The 24,833-nt window shown below is 40.5% G+C and overlaps 1 protein-coding gene across 3 annotated transcripts in view; it reads left to right on the forward strand.

Moving 5' to 3' along the window:
- Window positions 1-13,829, forward strand: part of atg5 (ATG5 autophagy related 5 homolog) — a 33,793-nt gene extending 19,964 nt beyond the window's left edge. For all 3 annotated transcript variants that reach the window (XM_083893537.1, XM_083893539.1, XM_083893538.1), the window contains exon 8: window positions 12,720-13,829. In XM_083893537.1, coding sequence (XP_083749663.1) covers window positions 12,720-12,856 — 137 coding nt within the window. In that variant the 3' untranslated portion in view covers window positions 12,857-13,829. The remainder of the gene's footprint in view (window positions 1-12,719) is intronic.
- Window positions 13,830-24,833: the final 11,004 nt, after the last annotated feature.

The raw sequence follows: 24,833 nt of genomic DNA on the forward strand, positions 1-24,833 counted from the left end.
CCTAATGGGCCACGTGCAACGTGGACGTCAGACCCACCAAGTTTTCAGTAAGAAGACCTTTCCTCATGCGGAAAAACTCTGCCTCTATCTTGCAGAATTAGTCATGGTTGCACAGTTGGTACATTTGAAACTTTCCTCAGATTTTGGCCTCAGGCAGCATGAAATCCATCCATCACCTGACATCGCTGAACAATAACAGCTGCCAGCGATTCTTTTTCTTACAAATGGATGGTTTTATGACACCTGTCAACTTCCAGATGTTCTATATTCATCTAATTTGCATTCAAATTTTTGGCAAATTTCAAGATTTGCCTATGTGTGACTGTTGCTTCCTCTTATTCCATTTGTTTTCCGTCTGTCTGTGTAGTTTTCCTGATCTAAGACTATTTCTTCCTCTTTGATCCTATATCTTTTGCTCAGGTGTAGTCGTCAACATCTTTCCTGTCTGCCGTAGCGGTCTTTCATGTCTTTGACGTTAAGTCTTGGCTTTTTTCTGCTCTCCTCCCTCAGAGAAGAGTCTGCCAGCCTGCCTGGTGGATCAAGGAGAAAGTGATCCTTTTGTCTCTTGTCGTTTGTTTGGTTTCCACCTCTTCCTCGGCTGGTAGATGAGTTGGGTGATAGCCGGGGATTATGGTGGCGTGTTTGGATTAGAGAGACCGGGACGTGTGTTCAGCGACTGGGCGGGACAGCGGTGGCTTTGGAGAGGAGGGTTTGCTGGTAGCATTGTTCAAGAGTTCAGAGGAGGTGTTTCTACCCTGTCGGGACCCTAACGTATAACAAAAAGAAAATCTGGGGTACTCTGCCTCTCTGATCTTTCAAACATCAAATAATAAGGTTTTCAAACAGTCTCCCCCTCTGTTATGTCTGAGACAGGATTGGTGGTGACCCCTTCGGGACCCAGAAACCAGTCACAGCAAACAAATGGGGGTGGCTTGGGTTAAGGAGAAAAAAACAAGGGGATTCCCAAATCATTTCTCATGCAGTGGCCGAAAATGTCTGTGTTTGCGTGAGGCCTGAAGTTTCCTACTTGCTGCGGGGAAAACAAACCCAAAACATATTGTAACCAGCGGTCAGCACTCTGACGAATGTCTGTGTCTTCACTCTTTCATGTGTTTGGACCAGGTGTGTTATTGAGCAAGGGCTTTGGCAGGAATTGGAGTGATACTGCCCACACATGACAAACTGTACATGTATCAACAACCAGTTCTCATAAAGAAAGATTTTTTTTCGTAAGATTTATCGGAGGTGAGGCCAATTATGAAAAAACCCTCATTGATTATTGTCTGTGAATAATCAGAGGAAACCCCCTGCCCATTTCACCACCCCCACAACCCCACCTTAACCCCTCCCTCCCCTTCAAGTGACAAATCCACCCAGTCCAACCCACTCAATCCCCTCGCTCCTCCTCCTCCTCCTCCTCCGACGTCTCCTTCCCCCCGTTTCAGTCACATCTGTGGTACAACCCACTCACTATTGGCAGGCTTCCCTTCACAGGCAGCATCATCTTGTGCTCATCAAACGGGTCGGCTCACTTCAGAGGCCAAAAAGGGGGGGTGGGGATGTAGGTTTCAGTGGCTGTTTTGATACAGCAGATAGCGGGTTATGGTTCATGTGCGCGGGTGTGTGAGATGTGCAGCAGACAGGGGAATTCAGAAATAGCTCGAAAGCCTGCCGTATGACTCGCTTTATTGTTGATTAAAATGTGGTCAGCTGAGATCGTTTGTTTTCTAATTCTATTCCGTGCAGGTTTACTGTAAAAAAGGCTGCAGATGTTTTGGTAGAATTCAGGGTGAGTTTTGGGGCTCGAGATTTTGTCGTTCCAAACGTTGTTGGCGTCTGTTTTAGTAGGATTGTCCAAACTCACTCACATTTTCGTTTTCAGACTTTCTTCACAGCCTAAAGTTGAAAAAGACAACTTTTAAACTAGTTTAAACTTCATGTTAAAACTAATTACACAGTGTGCTGGTAAGAGGGAAACAACACCCACTGCATTTCTCTTGGTCCCCCCTATTGTTTCTCTTCGTCTTGATTTGAGATGACTCAAGGTTATGGGACAAAGGACATGCCTTATTCTGTATTCAAAACATGACAGACGTGTTTTTCACAGCAGGGCTGCTTAATATTAACAACAGCAGCTCTGAGGAAAAGTACATCTCCTGACTGCTTTGTCTTTACTTCAGTGAAAAATGAACTGACAAAGACACAGAAGTTGTTTGGTGCCCTTCTGAGGAACTACATTTTTATACACTGAGATATATTCATAGCCATGAGTATCACAATGATCATTTGTCAGATTTCTTCCAGGTGTGTTTGCTTTTATTTTTAAGCTTTTGTTCGGTTGTTTTTGTTTTTGTTGTTGTTATAGTACTTTTTCAGGATATATATATAGATATACGTATATCTATAAATATATATATATAGATATACGTATATATTCACATGTGTGTATATATATATATATATATATATGTATATATATATATATAAATAATATAATATATAGATATATAAAATGTCCAGATTAGATTGATGTAAATATAGATTCAATATCAAATGTATGATAAAGTGTTATCTTGCAATTAGTCTCACAGTTCAAGTGTTTTTAAAGATTAGATTAAAAAGTTGCATCTGTATGTTCCGTCACTATCAGTAATGTTTGTGATTTACACAGGAAGCCTTCCTGAGGTGTTATTGTTTTAGTCTTCTCCACAGTCATGTGTAACATCTGTGCAAACACTAGTTTGCATATGCAGTTGTGAGATTTGCTTTGTTTTTCCATTGTTCTGAATAATTGCAGCTTGAACCTATTTTGGTGTTGGCACTGTTGGGTGGACCAAGTCAAGAAATGTGATGATGCATTCTTGGCAATTCTTGCTGTTGTGACAGTTTATAGTATTTATTGAATAACAACTTTTACCACTCAAACATTCAATAGGAAGCCAGTGGCTGTTTTTGTCCAGTCAGTCGACAGCTGATTACGACCAGTCAGTCTGTGTGACCAGCTGCCAGTCATGCACTCAGACTGTGTGTTTGGCTGTGAGGAGCATGCCGCATTGTGGTTTTCCTAAATCGTGGTTGGGCTTTGCTCGGCTGACAAAACATGTCGTCTTGGCCAGCATTCGTGCACCACTCAACCACAGGGTGTGTGTATCTGTGTGTTAGCGCTTATGTCAGTGGCTAAATTAGTCCAGTTTCAGTTAGGACTGCCTTCCAAAGCAAACCGGTTATTAAAGCTCTGTCATTTATTTCTGAAACACTTTTAATCTTATTTGTTGGTATCCGCTGCATGTCCTGATAGACGTCATTAAAGGGGACATATTATGCAAAATCAACTTTGTTATCATTTTAATACTTGGGACTCTTGAGGCCCTATGAGTAGGCAAAGTGTGAAAAAAGATGACTCAATCATGTTTTTGTGGTCCTCCTCAGTCTAAGTACAGGAGATAAAACACGCAATGTTGACTTCCGCACTCATTGCTACGTTACAATGAGACATTCCTTGAATTGTTGTCTTGTGGAGCTCCACTTTGTCCCTGAAAAACACGAGAGTGCAGGCGAGGGCAATAGTATCTGGAAGAGCGGAAGTCTGTGGAGTGTTCTATTCTTGGCTGCACAGTGCAGCACAGAGTTCTACACAAACTTCCAGCTTCAGAGGATTTACGTGTCCAGTGGATACATTTTATATATGACGGCAATGTGCCTGCTCGAGTCGTCAAATGATGGCTTTTCCAAATGCTAACTGCTGTTAGCTGCCGGAGCCTCAGTGACGCTGATGTAGTTTCCTGTGTCTCATTTGCATTTAAAGAGACAGGCACTCAAAAGCTAGCGTTCTGGCAGGCAGGGTGATTGAACTGCTATTGTGATTCATCCTTAAGGTATTTTGACCAAAGCATGTCACAGACATGTTCATTAGGACACCATGGAACTAGCTTAACTTGGAAAAATATGGTATAATATGTCTACTTAAAATAAAAAGAAAGAAGGGAAAAAACCTGGTGTCTGTAGCCCTAGAAATACCGTGATAAACAAGATCAGTCATTTTCATTCAGGCCACGTCTGTCACTAGCTAACCTGCCTACCTTCAGTCAGCTTGTCTTGAGCGATGGCTATCCAATAATGGCGTTGAAAGACTTGGCTGAGGAAGCTCCGTCAAATTGGTACATAAAAATGTCAGAAAATGTGGATTGTATTTTACCAAAAATCAGAACATATTTACATTTAAGAAAATTAGAAATTAGACAATGAGTGAAACACTCAAACGGATTAATCAGTTACCAAAGTAGTTGATTCATTTAGTAATCGATTAATTGTTGCAGGTCTCGTGTAAAGTCTGCCATTTCTAGCTTTTCTTGACTTACCGACCCTAACCTTATAGTGATTAGTGTGTTTGACAGGAAGTGCAAATGTACAGGAAACACTACACTTTCTCTCACCACCACTCAGTTGTTTAACATTTCGCTTCCAGCTCACAAAGCAGTTTGTTCGAAGAAAGTGAGTATACGAGTGCCTTAAAAGATGAAAAGGTCACAAAAAGCTCCATTCCTCTTTCTGTCTTCTGAGATCATGCTTAAGGGGCCTTATTTTTTCCTTCTGTCTCAACTTTGTAGCTTAACAAGCGTCAGCTGTTGTGATGCTGCAGCTGTTAACAACGTGTTTATTGGAATTCACACTGACAATGACCAAAACACGATGAGCCACGCACAGTTACTGACCGTACGAGTCATCCAGGCTTTTTGAGCATGAGACTGCACATGTGCGACTGAACAATAGACGTGATCGACCGTGATTTGTATTTAACCTGAGTGTGTACAGTTGAGAGAGAGAGTGTGTGTGTGTGTGTGTGTGTGTGTGTGTGTTTGGGGGCGTGGCCCATTGTAAATTTCCCCTATTTCTCATAGTGAGATTGTGACAACCTACCTACTCCACCCATCTCACCAGGCCTGTTGTCAGGCAAGACTCATTGATAGAGATGAGATGATGCACCCACCACCCAGAAATGGAATGTGTGTGTGTGTCAGAGCAGGAGAAAGTGTGTTTTCACTATTGCTGTCTTGTGTGTTAAAAGGATACTTCAGTTTTGTATGTGTGTGGTTGAATGAGATGTTGTCACTGTCTTTGCTGTGCATGCAGCCGTTTCCATGAACCATCCTGAGACCCAGACACTTGCACTCAAAGATAACATGGCTGCCAGCAGGGACAAATAAAAAAAGAAATTAAAAAAATGATTTTAGCCACCGAACAAAAGGCTCATCTAATAAAATCTATTTCCGCTTTAGTCTACGATATCTTAAGAACATCGTAGACCAGAGGTGCACAACAGGTGACTCACGGGCCTCATGTGTTCAGTGTTAAACAGTAAGCTTGTTGTGTTTTAATTACAGTTGTCCATGTTATTATTGACTTCATTTTAGATTTATTTCTGTCTGGTTTTGATATAGATACACTACTGTTTGGGGTCACCAATACAATTTTCTTTGTGTTTTCCATTAAAAGTCACACTTTTAGTCATCAAAAGAGTTGCAAAATGAATAGAAAATATAGTGAAGACATTGACAAGATTAGAAGCAATGATTTTTATTCAAAATAATATTTTTTCCCTTTCATCAAAGAACCAGCAAAACTGTTTTCATCTGTGCTAACATCATTGCACAAGGGTTTTCAAGGGTTTTCTAATCATCCAATAGCCTTCTTCCATTAGCAAACACAATTTACCATTAGAACACTGGAAATGGGCCTCTTTACACCTATGTACATATTCCGTTAAAAACCAGCAGCTAGAATAGTCGTTTACCACATTAACAATGTATAGAGTGTATTTCTGATTCATTTAATGTTACAGTCATTGAGAAAAAAGTGATTTTCCTTCAAAAATAAAGACATTTCTAAGTGACCCCAAATCAGCATGAATCGCTTAATTACAACGTCACGATGGTGGAATATTGTGTGAGAATATTAAGCTCATGTTGCCCACACAGGACTGAACAGTTGTCTTTTTGCTCTTGAAGCTGGTCAAGAGGTCATTTGAGTTTGACGCCCCTGTCGTAGATTAAAGCTGCCGCTCTTCTTGCAGTTGAGGCACAACTACTCAGCTGCTCCTCGACTTTCCTTTAGTCGAGAGGAAGTCGAGTCAGTACAGATTAATTGTAGCTGGTTTCCTTTATTCAAACTTGTGGCTCGGTGGTTTCTGTGCAGAAAGCCAACGATGCAAATAAAGTGCACCACCTCGACTGCTCTGACTAAACTGAGAACTTTTGTTGTCCCCAATCCAACAGCATCCAAATGATTTCCCGTTTTTTTAAATAACATGGTTTTTCTCCTCACTTATCCATATTGCCTGAAATATGCTCCTGTGACCTCGAAATTCACCTGAACACCTGCAGAGCAAACAGTGTTAAGATTTTTAATTCAGCAGCAATATTCCTAAATTTGGCGTTGAAAACATTACATATTTGCATGCTTCTTGGTTTTTAAATGCTTTGCACATGCAATTTTGACGGCTTATATATATGACGGCATCCATGGTGCTCTCTTATTATATTTCACCTTTTCTTGTTGAATTATTTTTAAAATTTTAGGTTTTTTTTCCCACTTTTTTTGATCTGATCTACTGTTAGAAAATCACAGCCTAACCTCAGACTGTACATGAAAACATTTGTCGTCTCCAGGTTCAGAAAGTGAAGCCTGTGTGGAAGTGCCACGTGTGTAGTCTTCAGAGGGCCTCTGTGGAGCACGCTTTCTTGCACAGCTTGTACGACAGTATTGCTTTGCACAATGCCGTTTGCCAGTCAGTCAGCAGGTGTAGGGCGGTGCCGCTTCTCAGAGCGACAGTTAATGCTGTGCCTCAACCGTCCTCCTGATATTACGTGGAGCCAAATTGTCACGAACGAGGTGGGCGAACGAGAGCAACACGTGTGCAAGCTCAGGTCAAGTGTGATTGACAGGAAGAGGCATTTTCTTGTGTGTCTCTTTGTCTCACTTACACAGATGTCCTGATTGCGTGTGACCTGTGTGATCACTCTTGACTTAAAGCAGCACCTCGTGCATACTTAATTTATTTGACCTTAAAATTTGACCTTAAAGGAGACATATTATGTTAAATCTACTTTTTAATCATTGTAATACTTATATTTGGGACTCTGGAGGCCCTATGAGTAGGCAAAGTGTGAAAAAAGATGACTCAGTCATGTTTTTGTGGTTCTCCTCAGTCCAAGTACAGGAGATAAAACACGCGATTTTGACTTCCTCACTCATTGCTACGTCACAATGAGACATTCCTGGAATTGTTGTCTCGTGGAGCTCAGCTTTGTCCCTAAAAAACGTGAGAGTGCAGGCGAGGGCAATAGTATCTGGAAGAGCGGAAGTCGACGGAGTGTTCTATTCTTGGCTGCACCACAGACCCCTCGAGCCTTCATACTTCTCCGTCATGGTGACGGATACGCACCCCTATCAATCGGGGTCGCTACCCAAGGTTGTTGTGCTTTTAACTACAGTGAGCAAAGGCGTCCGAGAGAGAAAGACTGTTGTTGTTGAAACAGTGGCCGTTCCTCCCTTTTCTTTGTCACGGAACGCAGTTTTAAGATAATTTGAGGTGAGAAATTGGCCATTTAGAGTCTAAACATGTGCTGTGTGTATTACGATATGACATATTTATAGTTTGGCAGCGACATTGTCGGCGGTGATCAGCTCCGCCTCTGTGGACGCTCGGTGTGCACTGTGGGCAGGCACAGAGCAGCGTTAGCTCGGCCTGTCCTGAGGACCAATCGCAGCCCTTGCGTAACCTACGTAGAGCACTTTACGCAGAGATATAAATTGGGCTTAACTTGTAGAAATAGGATATAATATGTAGACTTTAAAGCATGTGTCCTCTCTCTCTAATGCCAGACACACTGGAAACAGCTGTATTTGCTCTTTTCATGTGCACAGTTTCTGTTTTTCTTGAAACATGAATGAGTGTGGAGGCAAGATTAAATTGTTGTCACTGAACAGGTGAGCATATCGTAAGTTATGACTTGTTTTCAGTGAAACTGGAGCGAAATGTAAACTGATGACATCAGTTTTGTTTAAACTTGCCGTTGACTAGAGTTCCGGCCGCTTCTTTTTATTAAAACAATTTAAACATATCAGTTCAGACTTGTGGAAACTGTTATCAGAAAAATTTATAAATGTATGTACAGGAATTTAGATGTTAAGCTCAGCGATGTGAAATATTGTGAGAAAACTGCATCCTTTTTGTTAAATTATTGAACAGTATTTGTCACTTGTCTGCATTTATACTGATCCCTGCAAGTTTTGCTTTCATATCTTAACCAATGGGGTGGTGCTTTTTTTGGGGTTGAAAATGATTTATTCCATATCCAAAACAAAGACGACCACCTGGTATGTACTGTGTTTTTCACGGAGGGAAAGTCCTGATCCTGATCTCAAGTATCAGATCAGAACAAACAGTCTTAGTTTGTTTGTTGTTTTTAAGGGATCATTTGGATCTCAAGCTGCAGAGCCTCATGTCGCTCAGCTGGAGACTGTAGCAGGGCTTTATTTTGGGCAGACTCAGAGTGACATCTATTTCACATTACCTGTGTTTGATAATGATTAGCTATATTTAAATAGTTCACACACACACACACACACATACACACACACACACCCCCCACACACACACTTTAGCAGGGACCAAAGCAGGCGAACATGGCTCTAACGGAAGTTTGTATCAAACCACTGTTCAGCAAAAAAATTTCACATTAATCAAGTGGTGGTTTAGCTGCAACCCCGCCCTCCCTCTTCCTCTACAAGTAGACTTGTGTAAACTTGCATCAGAAATATTACTTATTTTACTGAAAGTGATACATTTGATTAAATGTGTTACTGTTATATTGGGAAATAATAGTAAAAAGATCACATTGGGATAGGGGCTAAAAAAGCTTATTTGCTGCATAAAAAGTAATCCATCCAAGGCTTCATTAAATCTTATTCAGATCTTTAAAGCGGAACTAGACCGGAAGTTCCTATTATCGCTGTTTTTTTTGGTGTGTATCTGCGTCATTACCTTGTTTATGAAGCCTGACGGTTCGAAACAAACAGTTCAGCCATTGCTGAGAACGATGTGTTTTATTGTAATCTCGGGGCTCAACGAGATCACTGAAAATCCCGTAATAGTTACGTAAGCAGCGGTTCTCCTGAACAGCCGATCGTCCTGCTCAGGGCGGTAGTCCGGGCACATCCGGTTGCGTACATTGAACCGCAGAAGAAGAATAACGTCCGTTGTGGAGGTGTTTCACGAGCGACAGTGTCTTCTGACTCTGGGTCTGACTCCGGTTTAAAGTCATAAATTGGACTGCGGCGGGGAGTCGTGAAGAAGCTATTTTTAAACACTGTTAAAACAATGTTTTGATAATGAGGAGCAGTGCATCCGCCATTCCAGAGGGTGGCGCTGCGCTTCTGAGAACGGATTTGCTGGATAGTACTGGCCAATCACAAGACTCTGTCTTCTGGGGGTGAAAGTTCACTCTGAAACATCGCGGCTGAAAAACACTGTCAGAAAAGAGGATTTCAATCGGCTAGTTTACAGCAACTAGGAGGTTTTTGACCATAAAAACAATTTAATATATGTAAGTAGACCTCCATAACTAACATATATGTGCAACAGGACCACTCTGTGACCTTTCAATGCTGCACAATCAGCTACATTCATTAAACTGTCCCAGCTTTTTTGTGGGTTACATGCAAAGAGTAGACTCATAGTCTACAATAAAAAATGTGTGGTTTCCTATTTACGTGATCGTCTTGAAATTGTCATGTCATCATTTCTTTTATTTTGACATTTTAAACTGTTTTATCGGATTGAAAATAGTCAAGAGGCAGTGTTGGGGTAGTTACTCAAAAAAAGTAATTAGTTACTAGTTACTGCTGTAAATTGTAATGAGACTACTTTACTAGTTACTGGATTTGAAAAGTAACATAACTACTTATTACTTTACTTTACCATTTCTTAATTTACCGTGTAGATATGGACAAACTTCACTTAGCCTGCCCACATAGTGTTGATTGTATAATGTATACAAAATGGCATGTAAAACCATGTGATCCAACGCAGAATGGATAATTTCTCTATGCGGAGTTATATCCACACGTCCATATATGACACATGCATAATGATCTTAATGACGAGGATCGAGTACAGTCGTGATGAAATACAGGGGATCAGAGTAGATCTTAGTAAAACGTGTTGACAGAGTCTCAAGAGCGCACTTTTCATTGTTTTCACTCCGTGGTCTCAATCTTTGTGTAGAAGACCTTTAGTGCTGTAATTAAGGGAATAACAGATGCATCAGATGAACTGATCGCTTTAGTTAACTGCTCAAAGGGAGAGAGAAGAGAGTTCTGTCGTGGGGAGTTCATAATCTGTGCTGTTTGCAGCCAAGTTTCGCTTTTGTGCAAAGAGACTTTCCAGCATTTAATAGGTGCTGTTCCACCTAGTTTTCTTTCATCTGGCAGTATTGGTGTCTATGTTTAAACCATTTTATATCCATGTTTCGTGTGACAGACAGGTAAAGTCAAAAAGAGAAAAGTTATCCTAAAAACGATAATCACATTCATGGTTATGTCATTAAAAAAAACCAATTCAAATCAGAAACCTGCTGACACTCACATGACCCAAAGTCACTGCATGTATTAACGGATGATTTGTGGTCACAACCTTTTGTCAACGGGCTCAAACTGAAGGGGCCATCAGGTCAGAGAGAGAAAGAGTGAAACTGTGAAGCGTCAGAGTGAGAGGGTGAAATTCGAATCCTCTCAACGACAAAACGCTTAAATAATCAACTGTCACTTCAGAGTTGAACACATACTTTCTCTCTTCACTCTCGCTCACCCACCACACCCGTGGTATCACACGATTCTCTGATGTGGTCTCTCTCACCTCAGATTTTCTTCTCTTTTTCTCCACCATTGTTTTTTTTTTCCTTCTCTTCATCAGTTTTTTTTCTGACTTTGTTTTCTTTACCACATCTTCCACTGATTTTCCTCCTCACTCTCTTTTTCTTTTGTTCTCTCTGCTGTTTTTAAACATACTCATCTCATCCGTGTCTCCAACACTCACTCTTATTTTTCAGCACATTCCTCCTTTTCATCATCGGCCTCTGTGTTTTTGTCTTTTCAATTTTTGTACTCCCTTGTTTTCTCTTATGTCCTCTTCCCCGAAGAGGGGAATCTGTTTTTATCTTCCATTTTCTGCTTCTTGAACTACCGTTGAAAAAGTTTTGGGTCACCTATATAATTTTTGTTGTGTTTTCCATTAAAAGTCACACTTTTAGTCATCAAAAGAGTTGCGGAATGAATAGAAAATATAGTCAAGACATCGACAAGATTAGAAATAATGATTTCTATTCAAAATATTTATTTTGCCCTTTCGTCAAAGAACCAGCAAAACTGTTTTCAGCTGTGCTAACATCATTGCACAAGGGTTTTCAAGGGTGTTCCATCATCCAATAGCCTTCTAACACCATTAGCAAACACAATGGACCATTAGAACACTGGAAATCGGCCTCCATACACCTATGTACATATTCTATTAAAAACCATTTGCAGCTAGAATAGTCGTTTACCACATTAACAATGTATAGAGTTTATATCTGATTCATTTAATGTTATATTCATTGGAAAAAAGTGCTTTTCCCTCAAAAATAAGGACATTTCTAAATGAACCCAGACTTTTGAAAGATAGTGTAGTGTGTATATGTTCATTCAAGAAGGCTTTGTTAAGTCCATTTTATTAAAATTAGGCCTATCACTTTTGATCTGAAATTCGAATCCTGGGGCTGTGGGAGTTCAAACTTGAACCATGAAAACCTGTTTGCGCATTAGACCACCTGAAGTAATTGCCACTTGGCCCAGCAGACGGCATAGGTTCACTTTCAATCCATCAAAAAGAAAATAAGTCTTTTGCTGTGTAAGTGGAGGACAATTGCAACACCAAAGCACAGGAAACGCTAATAGTGAGGTTAATGATAAGTATTGTTGCAATGTTTATGGGTGTGCAGGTGAAGTAAATATCTTTGCAGGAATAGTGTAATATTGTGTGTGTAATATTTGCATTTTTGGAATAAGTGACCGCCGTGAACATTGGGGTTTTGGGAGATTATTTAAACATTTGTTGTAGAGCTGCAAATATCGATTATTTTTGTAATCGGTTAATCTGTCAATTATTTTGGTCCATAAAATGTCAGAAAAGGTTAATTGTGTGTTGATGTGTTTGTCAAAACTGGAAATGATGATGTTCTCGAATGTCTTGTTTTTGTTCACAAACCAAATTTTAATGATTTCTCTGTTATGTGGAGCAAAGAAAATATTCACATTTAAGAAGCTAAAACAATCAGAAATCTTGTTTTAATCATGAAAAATAGTGCTGTCAAACGTTAACGCATCAACGGCGTTTAAAGGCATTAATGCATGACATGTTTCTATGACACGTCAAGTTTATGTGACTCCCGATTGTTAAAATAAGTCTCAGGAACGCCAAACTTTAAAAACAGAGGCACACATACGCAGTACACAGGTACGCTGGAGCTGTCTGTTTAACAAGTTCCACTGAGTCAGCGTCACTGAGGCTCCGAAAGCCAAAAAAGCTTCAAACCGATTATTCGATTGACGATTTATTTAGTAATCGGATAATAATTGTTTCAATAATCTGTAGTTATTTCCTGTCTTTCTCTGTCTCTCTGCAGGTGAGCAGAAGCGTAACCAGGCTGTGATCCATGGCATCGAGCCGCTGCTGGAGACTCCTCTTCAGTGGCTCAGCGAACACCTCAGTCACCCCGACAACTTCCTGCACATCTGCGTTATCCCCGTCCCCACTGACTGAGGCCACGACTGAGGCCACCGCTGTCACTGTACTGCGGCCGCTGGGATGCGCCCAGGAAGCTGTTTTTGCGTAACGGTGGAAGCTTTGAGCTAACAGACTCTTTGTTGAGATGAGAATGAAAAGAAAAGGATGCGAAGTAGGTCCTCCCCAAACCTCCTTCACCATCCTGTTTATTTCTATTTCTACTCCTACTACCACCACCACTATTACTACTACTACTACTACTACTACTACTCCACACAGAAAACCTGATTGCAGGAGGTGACGGTGCAAAGATCTCTTCCTCCTCTGCTTCTAAAAAGAAGAGACAATTTCTTGGAAGTGAAGAGACAAACCTTTAGTTTTTCTACTCTGCTGTCTCGCATCTTTCTCTGTTCGTCTACAAATATCAACAAATATCTTCATGGGACGGGAGGAGGTGAACGCAGCCCGTCTTCTCTCCATCCTTGTCTCCCAGACTTGTCCAAGACAAAGGGTTAGTTTGGGGATAGGTGTGCCCTGTCCTGTCCTGTCCTGTCCTGTCGAAGCTGCCTTAGTTACTTCACACGTTCTTTTTTTATATACTTTACATCAGAGTTTACATCAGAGCCTGGAAAAAAATTATGAGGGAATTTTCTGTCGGCTTCATAAAAATAATATAAAATCTCTTGTTTTATATTTGACCAAATGAGTTTGTGTAAAGAAAAATATGAGTAGTTTGAGATCTGAGGACACACACACACACACACACACACACACACACACACACACACACACACACACACACACACACACACACACACACACACACACACACACACACACACACACACACACACACACACACACACACAGTTGGTTTTGAACTGAAACCCATCACTGATCATCAGCACTGTTTAGAGTTAACGTCTAATTATGCATTATTGGAAACGAGCATGATCTGGTTGTTGTTGTTTTTTTTTTCTCCTTCCATTTTTCATCTTCGCTTGTAAGAAGAAAAAATAATCACCTACATACAACATATTAGTTTCATGTTTTAAATAAAGTTTAATTGTGTCCTTAAGTATTTACTTGGTCCTCACTGAGTGACGGGATTCTGCAACCGGAATAAAAACAGTTGGCAGTGGTGTTTTCTAAGACGGTTATTAGCCGTATGAAAATTACATATTATTTTTCAAAAACGATTGTTCAAACTCAGAACAGGAACCAGAGCAATGGACAGGTGCACCAGTGAGTCGTTTGATGCATTTTAAATGAAATGAAACAAGAGCATTCTGAGAGCGCGGGCCTCAGTCAAACCTGGATTGATCCTGTGGATGAACGTCATGCAAAATATACTTTTTAATCATTTTAATACTTATATTTGGGACTCTGGAGGCCTCAGTCAGAGTACAGGAGATAAAACGCACAATGTTGACGTCCGCAGGGTTTCTGACGTCAGACTGATACATTCCTGGAATTGTTGTCTCGTGGAGCTCTGCTTTGTCCCTAAAAAACGCGAGAGTGCAGGTCGAGGGCGATAGTATCCGGAAGAGCGGAATTCAGCAATGTGTTCTATTCTTGGCTGCACAGTGCAGCACAGAGTTCTACACAAACTTCTAGCCTCAGAGGATTTACGTGTCCAGTGGATACATTTTATATATGACCGCAATAATGATGGCTTTTCCGAATGCTAACTGCTGTTAGCTGCCAGAGTCTCAGTGACACTGACGTAGTTTCCTGTGTCTCATTTGCATTTAAAGAGACAGGCACTCAAAAGAGAGCGTTCTAAACAGGGCTGTTTTGGCAGAGTGATTGAACTGCTGTGGTGCTTCATCCTTAAGGTATTTTGACCAAAGCATGTCACAGACATGTTCATTAGGACACCAGGGAACTAGGTTCACTTGGAGAAATAGGGTATAATATGACTACTTAAAATTGCTGCCATATCTGTAATCCGGAGGAAACCTAAGTCTGATGGTAGCATACACAAATTATGTTTGTATAGCATTGCACAAAGGGATAATAATTTCTTGAAAATATGATCATTTTCTGTGACGTCATCAGTGAGTTCTTAGCAAAATCTACTTAGCTCCTTGGTCTAGGTAACGATTGGCTTTTATTCCAGCTCTCTGCATTAGACAAACACGTGAGATGTTTACGTGGCAACATTCATCATCACAATTACTGAATAAATTGTTTATCATGCGAAAGAAAGGGGAGAGAACAAAAAGCCTGACACATGTTTTCAATAGCAGGTGTCGATTTCTCTTCATCACTACAACACAATGAAGTAGGTTTTACTGTCTGTTTTTGTCAGGTTTGGCTCGAGCCTCTTTGTCCGCTGCCAAAAATGTAATTGAGCATCTGGTTTTGCTTCATTTTAAGAACTCTGCTCATGTGTAATGAGACATCGCTAAGCGGCGAGTCTGCAGGCTGTTGTGCGACATGTCGTATAAACGCTTTGAATTTTTATGTTGGACACGGATGAGTCTGCACTAACATTGGTTGACGGCTTCCCGGTTTAGATGACCCAACTTTTAACACGCATGTTTACAAAAGACATGTAAAAAAAAAAATTCAGTGAACATAAATAAGAATCAATTTTTTCTCGGAAGTGGGAACAGAGAAGAGTGAAGCTAATTCTAGTAAAATAACTAGTGCTGTCAAATGTCAACAGCGTTTAACAGACGTTAACGCACGGCGCTTTCCATGACGACTGACCGGAAAAAGGCACGTGTGACGTCATGTTTACGTGACTCCGGATTGTTAAAATGAGTAAAACAGAGGCACACATACACAGTACAACTGGTTATTTGTAGCGCTGCTCTTTTCGTTTAATAAACCGACCGCTCCAGTTCAACTGTAGGGGCGCTAACGGGCTAAAAGGAGCTAATGCAGCTAACAGAGCTAACTGGTAAACGGTGCCTGGACTCCGGTGTCGAAGCATGTAAACATGAGGCGAATCGTTTACCGAACAGTCGTCATGGAAACGTGCCATGCATTAGTGCATTAACATATTGCATAGCACTAAAAATAATGCCTATTATGAGGTTTAAACTGATCTTAAGCTGGGGTAGGCAACATATTTGTTCTTATTTATCAATTAATCCATAATAGTCTTTCATCATAATGTAAATCAAGTGGTCTGAGGGAGAATTCGGTCCAAATCCATGTCCCGTTTTGCCCTTGAACCTGAGTTACAAGGGGTAGTGGTTGAAATGCAGCCCTACAAATTAGGAAACAGCTTCAATACTGTGACGTGTGGTCATTGAAGCAGCGGAGTCATGTTTTTGCTGCCAATTAAACCCCAAACAAAAAAGTCAATGCTACTACTGAAAGTAGTTTTGTTGTGATAATCGTTGCTCAACCTCTTGCTAACCATTGCTTGCTTTATGACGCTAACGTTAGAAGTGCTCGTTAGCCCTTCACCCCGTCTCTCTACATTTCCAAGAGTCTGATGCTATATTTCCTGGTCCCCTGAACCTGAGTAAGCTCATACTTGTCCAAGCAACAATCAGATTGAGGCATGGCATATTCTGATGTCTGACACTGTAATCTGTGTAATCAGATTATGACGTTCTAGTGGAGTTTTCAGTCATGGACATGTAGGCGTGAGTCATAATCAGACATCAGAAATCATGAATAAAATATTCTAGAAGCAAGTCATAATCTGAATTAGGTCTGGAAAACGGGATTATTGGTGTCCAAGGAAACTCACATATTAAATGTGGATACTGATGAATGTCTCACTCACTCACACAGACACACAAAAATAAGTCAATGTAAATCTGCTAATAATTTACCATTCAAAAACATCACTGGCCCATTCTATTATAAACACACAGGTTTCCATGACTTCAGAGGACATTGCATTGACTTACTCGAACCGTTACCATACTACTGTCCTAATCCTAACCCTGACCTCAGGCTAACTTTAAAACACGGTTTCACCTTAAAACTTACTTGATTTACTTGCTATAAGGAAGACAAATCCCCATAATGAGGCCGTGTAAACAGATTTAGGTCCCCACAACACAAGGAATACAGTGTAGTGTACAGTATGGGGAGGGGGTTGAGCAGTGGGGTCTGGGAAATCCCATAAAAGTGTGTGTGTCAGCGAGGCAGACACTTCATCACTGCGTCTAGAGCTGTGTAATACAGTGTGTGTACATTTAAATGCAGCACACACACACACACAAACAAACACATTCTTTACCCCACGCCAAGGTCAGGGTCTTGACTCAACACCATAAAACCTTGCCGTCCCATCATGCTTGGCGGCGGCATTAGCAGGGTGAGAAAGCCCGATGTGATGACATGATGTGTGACATCACTTGCACAATGCACACACACACACACACTTTTTGAATTAGTAAACTGGCTGAACGGCAAGAGACGACGAGTGTGTGTGAGTGAGAAAAGGCAGGAAGAATTCCAGTGACTGTCTTCTTACACACACACACTTTACATTGTACAGTTCAATTCCGCGGTGCTCAAACACACACACACACACACACACACACACACACACACACACACACACACACACACACACACACACACACACACACACACACACACACACACACACACACACACACACACAGGGAGTGACGGAGCAGCCTGAGGCCTGTCTGACAGGACAGTTTAGTGGTCTCATTAGCAGAGTGTGGAATGCCAACAGATAATTAACCAGGAGAGATGAAGAGAGAGAGGGAGGGTGAGTGCCAGCAGTAAAACACATAAGAGGAAGACAGACAGACAGACAGACAGACAGAGAGAGAGATGAATAAAGTGAAATCACCATTGGGGATGAAAGCTGAGTGGGTTTAAAAAAGAAAAAAAACAACACATCAGACACTTTCACTTCTTTTGAAGGTGGTAAAATATTACATCAATTGATATCCACAGATGAGCCTCATCCCTGTCAATATGCATCGATGATGACACGTTGTGGATTAGATTAGGGTTTGACACTTGACACTAGAGGCTAGGGCAAGTGTGTGTGTGTGCGTGTGTGTGTGTGTGTGAACTCCATATCAAAACAAACACTTTTATTTTGAAATTCTGATATTGCTATATTGTGATGTAATTAATTAGGTCCCCTCCTGGACAGACGAGATGCTCTTATATTGTCTTTTATGTGTAATAAGTCAAGGGTCTGAAAGGTCATTTGATGTCACCAATTCTGAGACGAAGACTTCTAAATAAAACAATAATCCACATTCCTCGTAAACTTTTCAAATACTCGACGATTGCGAATATGAGATAAAAAGCCAAAGTTTGCGTGCGTCTCCATAGCAACTGTAAACAGTCCTTTGTTTGTGGACGGACACATTTACCGGACCACTGGTGTCTGACTGATTCCGCGAAACACACACTTTTACCATCAGTTTCGACCACAAAATATGCCCTACAGTCCCCGACTGTCCCGTCTGTTTCCACCCAAGAGAGAGAGAGAGTCCTGGGGGGTTACAGTGCTCAGCTTTTTATCAGAGCACAGATCTAGAAGATCAACAGATGAGAGTAATTAGTGATGAAGAGGAAGTCATGAGCGTGTTTGTTCCCTGTAAATCTGCACACACAACACACACACACAAAGCAGAGGCTAGGACAGAGTGTGTGTGTGAAGTAAAAATGACAACATGCCACAAAAGTGTGAAAGAGTGTTGACGAGTGTGTGTTCACTCCTCTAACCAAACTACTTTATCTGCACTCACTTGTTTACATGTAGAAACAGAGCGCGCACACACACACTTGTACTTGTTCTTGTACTTGCTGCATACGGAGGACCGGGTACAAAGTCAGGACCAGCATTTCCACTTTATAAATCAACACAATTACAAATATCTGCTTCATGGACGACATCTATAAAGAACTACTGGGTGCAGTACCATAAAATGTCTGCAAGTGGAGCCACAGAGCAAAAAGTGTGTGAAACACCAGGGCTGGAAAACGGGTTTTTGTACCAAATTGAGGACCTCTGTTTTTAACAGAATATAGCATGTTTTAAAACCTAAGGAAGTGATTTCAATAAAAAAAAGTGAGGACCAGCCAAAATGTCCACAATTCGTAAAATGACCTCGTTTTGTTGGTTGAAAACCCTCACTGGTCCTCAGTATGCTGCAACTACAAGAAAACACACACACACTGTATCCAGGTCACATTCAGGCCTTTTTTTTTAAACACACCGTGACGCTGCGCTAAGTCAAACCCACTGTTCCACATCATTTCGATGACGACCACTGGTCGTTTGATATAAATATGCTGTAGATTGGATCTGTAATTGTTCGAAAAATTAAAGCGTGACTACGTGATGACCGTACGGCATCGCGCTCTGACCTCATCATGATGTCATTCCTTAATGAAACGCTGCAGTGGTTAATTGTCCGTCGGTGCGGCGTTGAAAGAGAAAGAAATCAAGTGCAGCAGCAATAATAATAACATTCATATGGAGGAGGAGTTTGGAGTTTTTTTTTTAATCAATGCCAATTTTGTGTTCACTTTGATAGGAATCTTCAGGAGATTTGCACAAAAGGGCGAAGAATTGTGTCTTAAAATGAACGTACGACTGGATCATTTCTAAATAAAGAAGAGGTATTTGGTGGCGTAAATTACATTTTTAAAATAGAGGAAAAAAATATATGTCCAGTTTCCTGCGGCAAAAAACAGCAAACAACCAGCGGAGCAGTGTGTGTGTGTGTATGTTTGTGTCACTGCCAGGAATAGTCACACACATACACACACACACATACACATCCTCTGTGGTTCTCTCAGAAGATGGAGGGATGAACGTCCATTTTTAACAAGAGCGACAGTCTTTGAAGTCTGTGATGATTCAAAAGGACACAGTTCACTCCCCTTCGTCTCTTTCTTGCTCCTCTCTCTCTCCCACACACACACACACACACACACACACACACCACACACACACACACACACACACACACACACACACACACACACACACACACACACACAATCGGATGACACATTAACCGTCTGTTGTCCCCCCTTTTTCTTTCTCATTCCCTTCATTTTCTTACAGTAAAAAAGGGCAGTCAGTCCCCCTCTCTCTTTCCTCTCCTGCCGACTATCAAAGAAAAACTTTCCCCTCTGTAATAAAAGCCCTTAAACCACGCTACTTCCCCTCTCTCTCACACACTCACACACACACGGTCAGACGTCTGTGGACAGTGGAGGTTTTTAGTGAACACACTTAATGTAACTTCACAGTATGAGCTTGAACTCTTCTGGATGCAGATGTTGAGCTTCAAGAAGCTGCACAGAATCAGCTCTAATTCTTCTGTGTTCCCGTCTGCATGAACGAGGCAGGTTTAATGCTTCGATAACACAAATAAATGTCGTTTCATCACATTATTTTTTTTTTCCGACCCATCGATGTGACTCAGATCTGGCCGTGTGTGTGTGTGTGTGTGTGTGTGTGTGTGTGTGTGTGAGTCAAAAGAAAGCACAAGTACTGGAATCCTTTAACAACTTTACATTATGTTTTTGTCACAATTCTATTTTTGGAAGTCGTCTCCATGACGTACCAGTATTTTAAAGTGTGGACGGGTCAATCTGAATCGTGAAGTACACACATTTGAATAAACTGCAAATTTTCTTCAATAAACTGCATTATCATTATCGGCTCACACATTCACTTCTCATAGATTTATTTCAATTTGTCCAATTTAACAAGTTATTTCTGGACGCGATCGTACAGGTGGGGAAATCTAAAAAAGACTTACAGCTGAAAAAAGGTCAATTATATACATAAAAAGAAGAAAAACGATTTAATGAATTAATTAATTTTAAAGGTACAATATGTAGTATTTATGGGTTTATATAACCCAAAATCCACTTTTTTATACACATTATGTGCTCCTGCATTGTCTAGTCGCTGTATAATAGTTTTTGTTTCATTTTCGTAGTGTTTCAAAAAGTCATGTAAAATAACATGACCGCGGACCGCGGTTGCATAGCCACTGTTAGCAGCGAGACGCCATGTTTCTACCGGAGCCTGTAAGGACAAACGCGAGAGAACAAAACAAGCGTCTCTTTACTTGTAGCAGAAGTCCCGCCTCCTCTCTCTCCGCTTCGTCTGCTACGGCCGCGGTAGCTCGCCCTCTCCCTCGCCTCACGAACCTCATCTGCTGACACGGAGAAAGACAATGAGGACGACATTTGACCAGCTGCGGATACCGTAGCGCTCAGGGAAGGGAGGGGGTGAGCAGAGCAGCAGGTCTTTGTTGTAAATTTCAGCCTCTCCTCTAGATGGCACTATAAACTACTTACTTCACCTTTAAATAATAATTTAAAGTATAATTTTTATATCACAAAACGCAAGCATAAGAGCTTAAAAATATATATTATATTTTTAACGCTAAAATATAATGTTTTTTTTCCCATAAATTGTCAAATGTACTGTTTTACAAAAAAAAAATAATGCTAAAATCTGGGTATAAAAAGGAAAATTAAATGTTTTTTGAAAGATTGGTAAAATATTTAGGTTTTCTCGTTCTTATGACAAAAAAAAAAAAGCATTGTTCCCAAACGTTAACCATAACCAGTTAATGTCTAACGCTAACCACAACCACTATTCAAATTGTATCACTTGGCACCATATGTTAGTAAAAACGGTCAAATTCAAAATACAGAGGTCTTTTAGGTTTCCTTTTCTCCGCCATTGTAGCTCAGACGCAAGCCGTGGTTGCTCGGCAATGATTGGTAGACGGCGGTAGGTGGCGCCACATGCCAAAACATGATTTCAAAACAAAAACATACATTTTCGGTCCACAAAAGATTATTTTAATGCAAATATTTTGGCTGTACTGTTGTTGTTGGTGAGTTCAGTTTGTTATATGAACATTATTCCTGAGTCTCTGTGACATATTAGGAGGATTTTATGGCCAGTTGCTTTAGATTTATTACATAATGCACCTTTAACCAGTTCAATGAGTTTAAGTGGGGCTCTGTCTCTCTAAGACCAGGCTTTGGTCTCGATGAGGACTCCTGGTCCTGGTAAGGTCAGTGATTATGCCAGAAAAGTTCCTAAAAAAGCTTCATGACATCATACACATGAAAACAGCTCTGTTTTCATCTGCACAGACTGTCAGCTGTTTTATTGCACGTCTGTGGCTCAGTGTTTTCTTGTTGACTCATGTAATCACGATCATGCCCGCAGATCTCAGGTCAGACTCCTGTCAATTACTGCATCTATCAACCGGGAAAGTGTGACTGGAGGAGCAGTGTCGATGATTTAAAAAAAAAAAAGAAAAAAAAAAAGGTCCGGTGTGTGAAAAACAGTGACATCTAGTGGTGAGACTGCTAATTGTTACAAACAGAGGACTCCTCCCCTCAAAATGAAACATGTACTCTCAGGCTGGTTTTGTCTGTTTGAGCTGCTGTAGAAACAACAACAGCAGCACACGATGGCTGCCTCTGTAGCACAAGGCCCTTGCCTTCAATGTTTGGTTCACAGGCTTCAAACTTACTAGACTTACTGAGGACATCAGTGAATGCAGTGCTTTGGCAGTGTTTGGATAAGAAACGCAGGAGCGATCAGTTGAAATGCAACAGATATTGCAAAAAAATAAATAAAAATCTACTTTTATACAAGTGCGAGCACCTGCATTAAGTTTTTCTCAGGATATTTTCAGTGTTTAATGTTCAACATCAGGGTAATGTGTGGTTTAATTAAAGAGAAAACCAGATTTGGAAAAAGTTGCACATTTGCTTAAAAGGCTGATTCATGGAGCTCAACGTAAACCCACCCAAACAAAAGCCTGCAGCAGAGTGACTATCACACAGGTGAGCTGAATCTCCCTAATGACCTGACTCCGCCCCCTCCTCACAAAGTTTGCCACCTGAATTAATCAAGCAGCCATTTTGATGTTTCAGCAGGAAAAGCTCAGGTGTGACTGACCATATTATGATCTTCTCTCTGTTCAGGGCAGTGAAAGGCAGACTTTTAAGCAAATCAAGATTGTGTTGTATTGTGTTTTGCAGTCTGAACAGCTAATACACAGGAGATCTGATTTTCCCAAAGCTGACTCAAACCACATACAGAGGTGGTTTTCTGTATGTGATTCCAATCAGGTTTTTACAGATCATTTTAGATTCTTAAATGATCAACACAAAGGAATACAAATATGATGGATTAATCTGAAGATTTATCTTTTGAGAATAAAGTTGAAATACTACAAAAGGTGACATTATATTAAGTTATATTATGAGGTTTTTTTTAGTCATTATTTAATAAAATGTATGATTGTTATTATTAAATAACAACAGCAGGTGGCTGCTAATAATTATGGCTTTATTCACATCGTATTACAGCTTTATTTTTGAAAGATTAAACCATTTTTTCCCTTCAGGTTTGCCCTAATATTCCGTCGTAAACAATGGTTTGAAAATCAGAAGAAAGATTGTGTCACATAACCATTTTGGACAGAAGCAGGCAGAAATTTACTACTACTAGTTTTTTAGGCCTGTAAATATAGAAAAGTTGTCTGTGTGTAATATATACACACACATACATACACGACCAGTCAAAACGAATATACATATATATGTATATATATATATACAGTACATACATACATATATAGTCGCGTCATGTCCAGTGTGAGCGCAGCCTAACAGAAACTGAAGCTAAATAGAACTCAGCCATTGTTAATTTGATTATTTACCCCTGTGACTTTTCAAAAAGGCTGCCATGACAGACCCCATTAATGCCACTTATAGGAACTTGGTTTCTGTAAAACAATAACATGTGTCCATAAGAAGTGATTATTGGCGATTATTGTAAGTTCCAATTAAATGAGGATTAGTCAACTATCCCCCGACTTTACCCCCATCACAGGCACAGACGTCCCTTCATGTGTTCCAGTAAACATATAAAACATTTCCTCTGTGACATAAAAATGGCGACCGGCAGCAACAGCCGCGCTGATGCTTACAACATGTGGGACGACGCGTCGCAGGAAGCGATGGCGGCTGCTGCGGTTTTGAAGATGAAGAGGAGGAGAGCGAGCCTCCACATGTGTGAAGATTCAGGATGGGGCGGCGATGAGAGCTTTCTGCTGAATCACCTCCAGTCATCCTCGACACACATGTGAATGTGTGTCTGCCAGACGAAAGCACATCGTTAGGCCGGGAAACCAGGACGTGTGTTTGTTAGACAGAGAATTAACTGAAAACATGAAGACATGCAGTCTGCGGCGTGTCGTTCAGAAATCTCAGACAGGGACTCCTGGTGTGAATCCTGCTCCAACAATTCAGATTACATTGACTGTGATTGAACGAGCAGGTGATTTTCATTAAGCATCCGAGACAAAGATGTATTTTTTTTCTTTTTAGGCTTCTCCATCCATCTGATTATCTGTCCATCTGACGTTCCTCAGAACAGAAGCAGCCTCGCAGGAAAAACGTTACAATAAAAATGATTTTTTCTTTACAGTTTCAGTGTCTCTATATGTCGCAAATGTCACACACAGCAGGTTCATGCTCCTGTTTCAAAATAAAAAGCACTCTTTTTTTGCAGCACGGAAGGATTTGCAGAGTCCTGTTATTTAGTTGACCACAGAGTAATTAAATGTATATTTTATGATTTTCAAAGGCAAAACTAATGTAAAACATACTAATCCTCAAAACTTGTTCTTGGCCTCTTGAACATTAATGTGTTATATGACTGAAACTGTACTTCAAACACTTGCTTTCGGTGCTTGAAAGTGTATTCTTTTAAATTGGATAATGGATAGAGTTCCATCTAAGGTTCAATGGCAAAGGGTGACACTCTAATTCAGTATGCTACTTTGGACTATGTCTGACATGCAAACTACACAGCAAGGATGATAGCTTCAATAAAACACGGGAAGTATTTATGTTATATGTTAGTCTCAATATTTCTACAAGAAGGGTTTCATTTAAAAAACGTATAAAAAAAGAAACTGTACATCAGTTACACAGTTTTTTTTTCTCTTGAAATGATCTAATTCAAGCATAGTATCAG

Source organism: Microchirus variegatus (genome assembly GCF_963457635.1).
Source record: "Microchirus variegatus genome assembly, chromosome: 1".
Lineage (NCBI taxonomy): Eukaryota > Metazoa > Chordata > Actinopteri > Pleuronectiformes > Soleidae > Microchirus > Microchirus variegatus.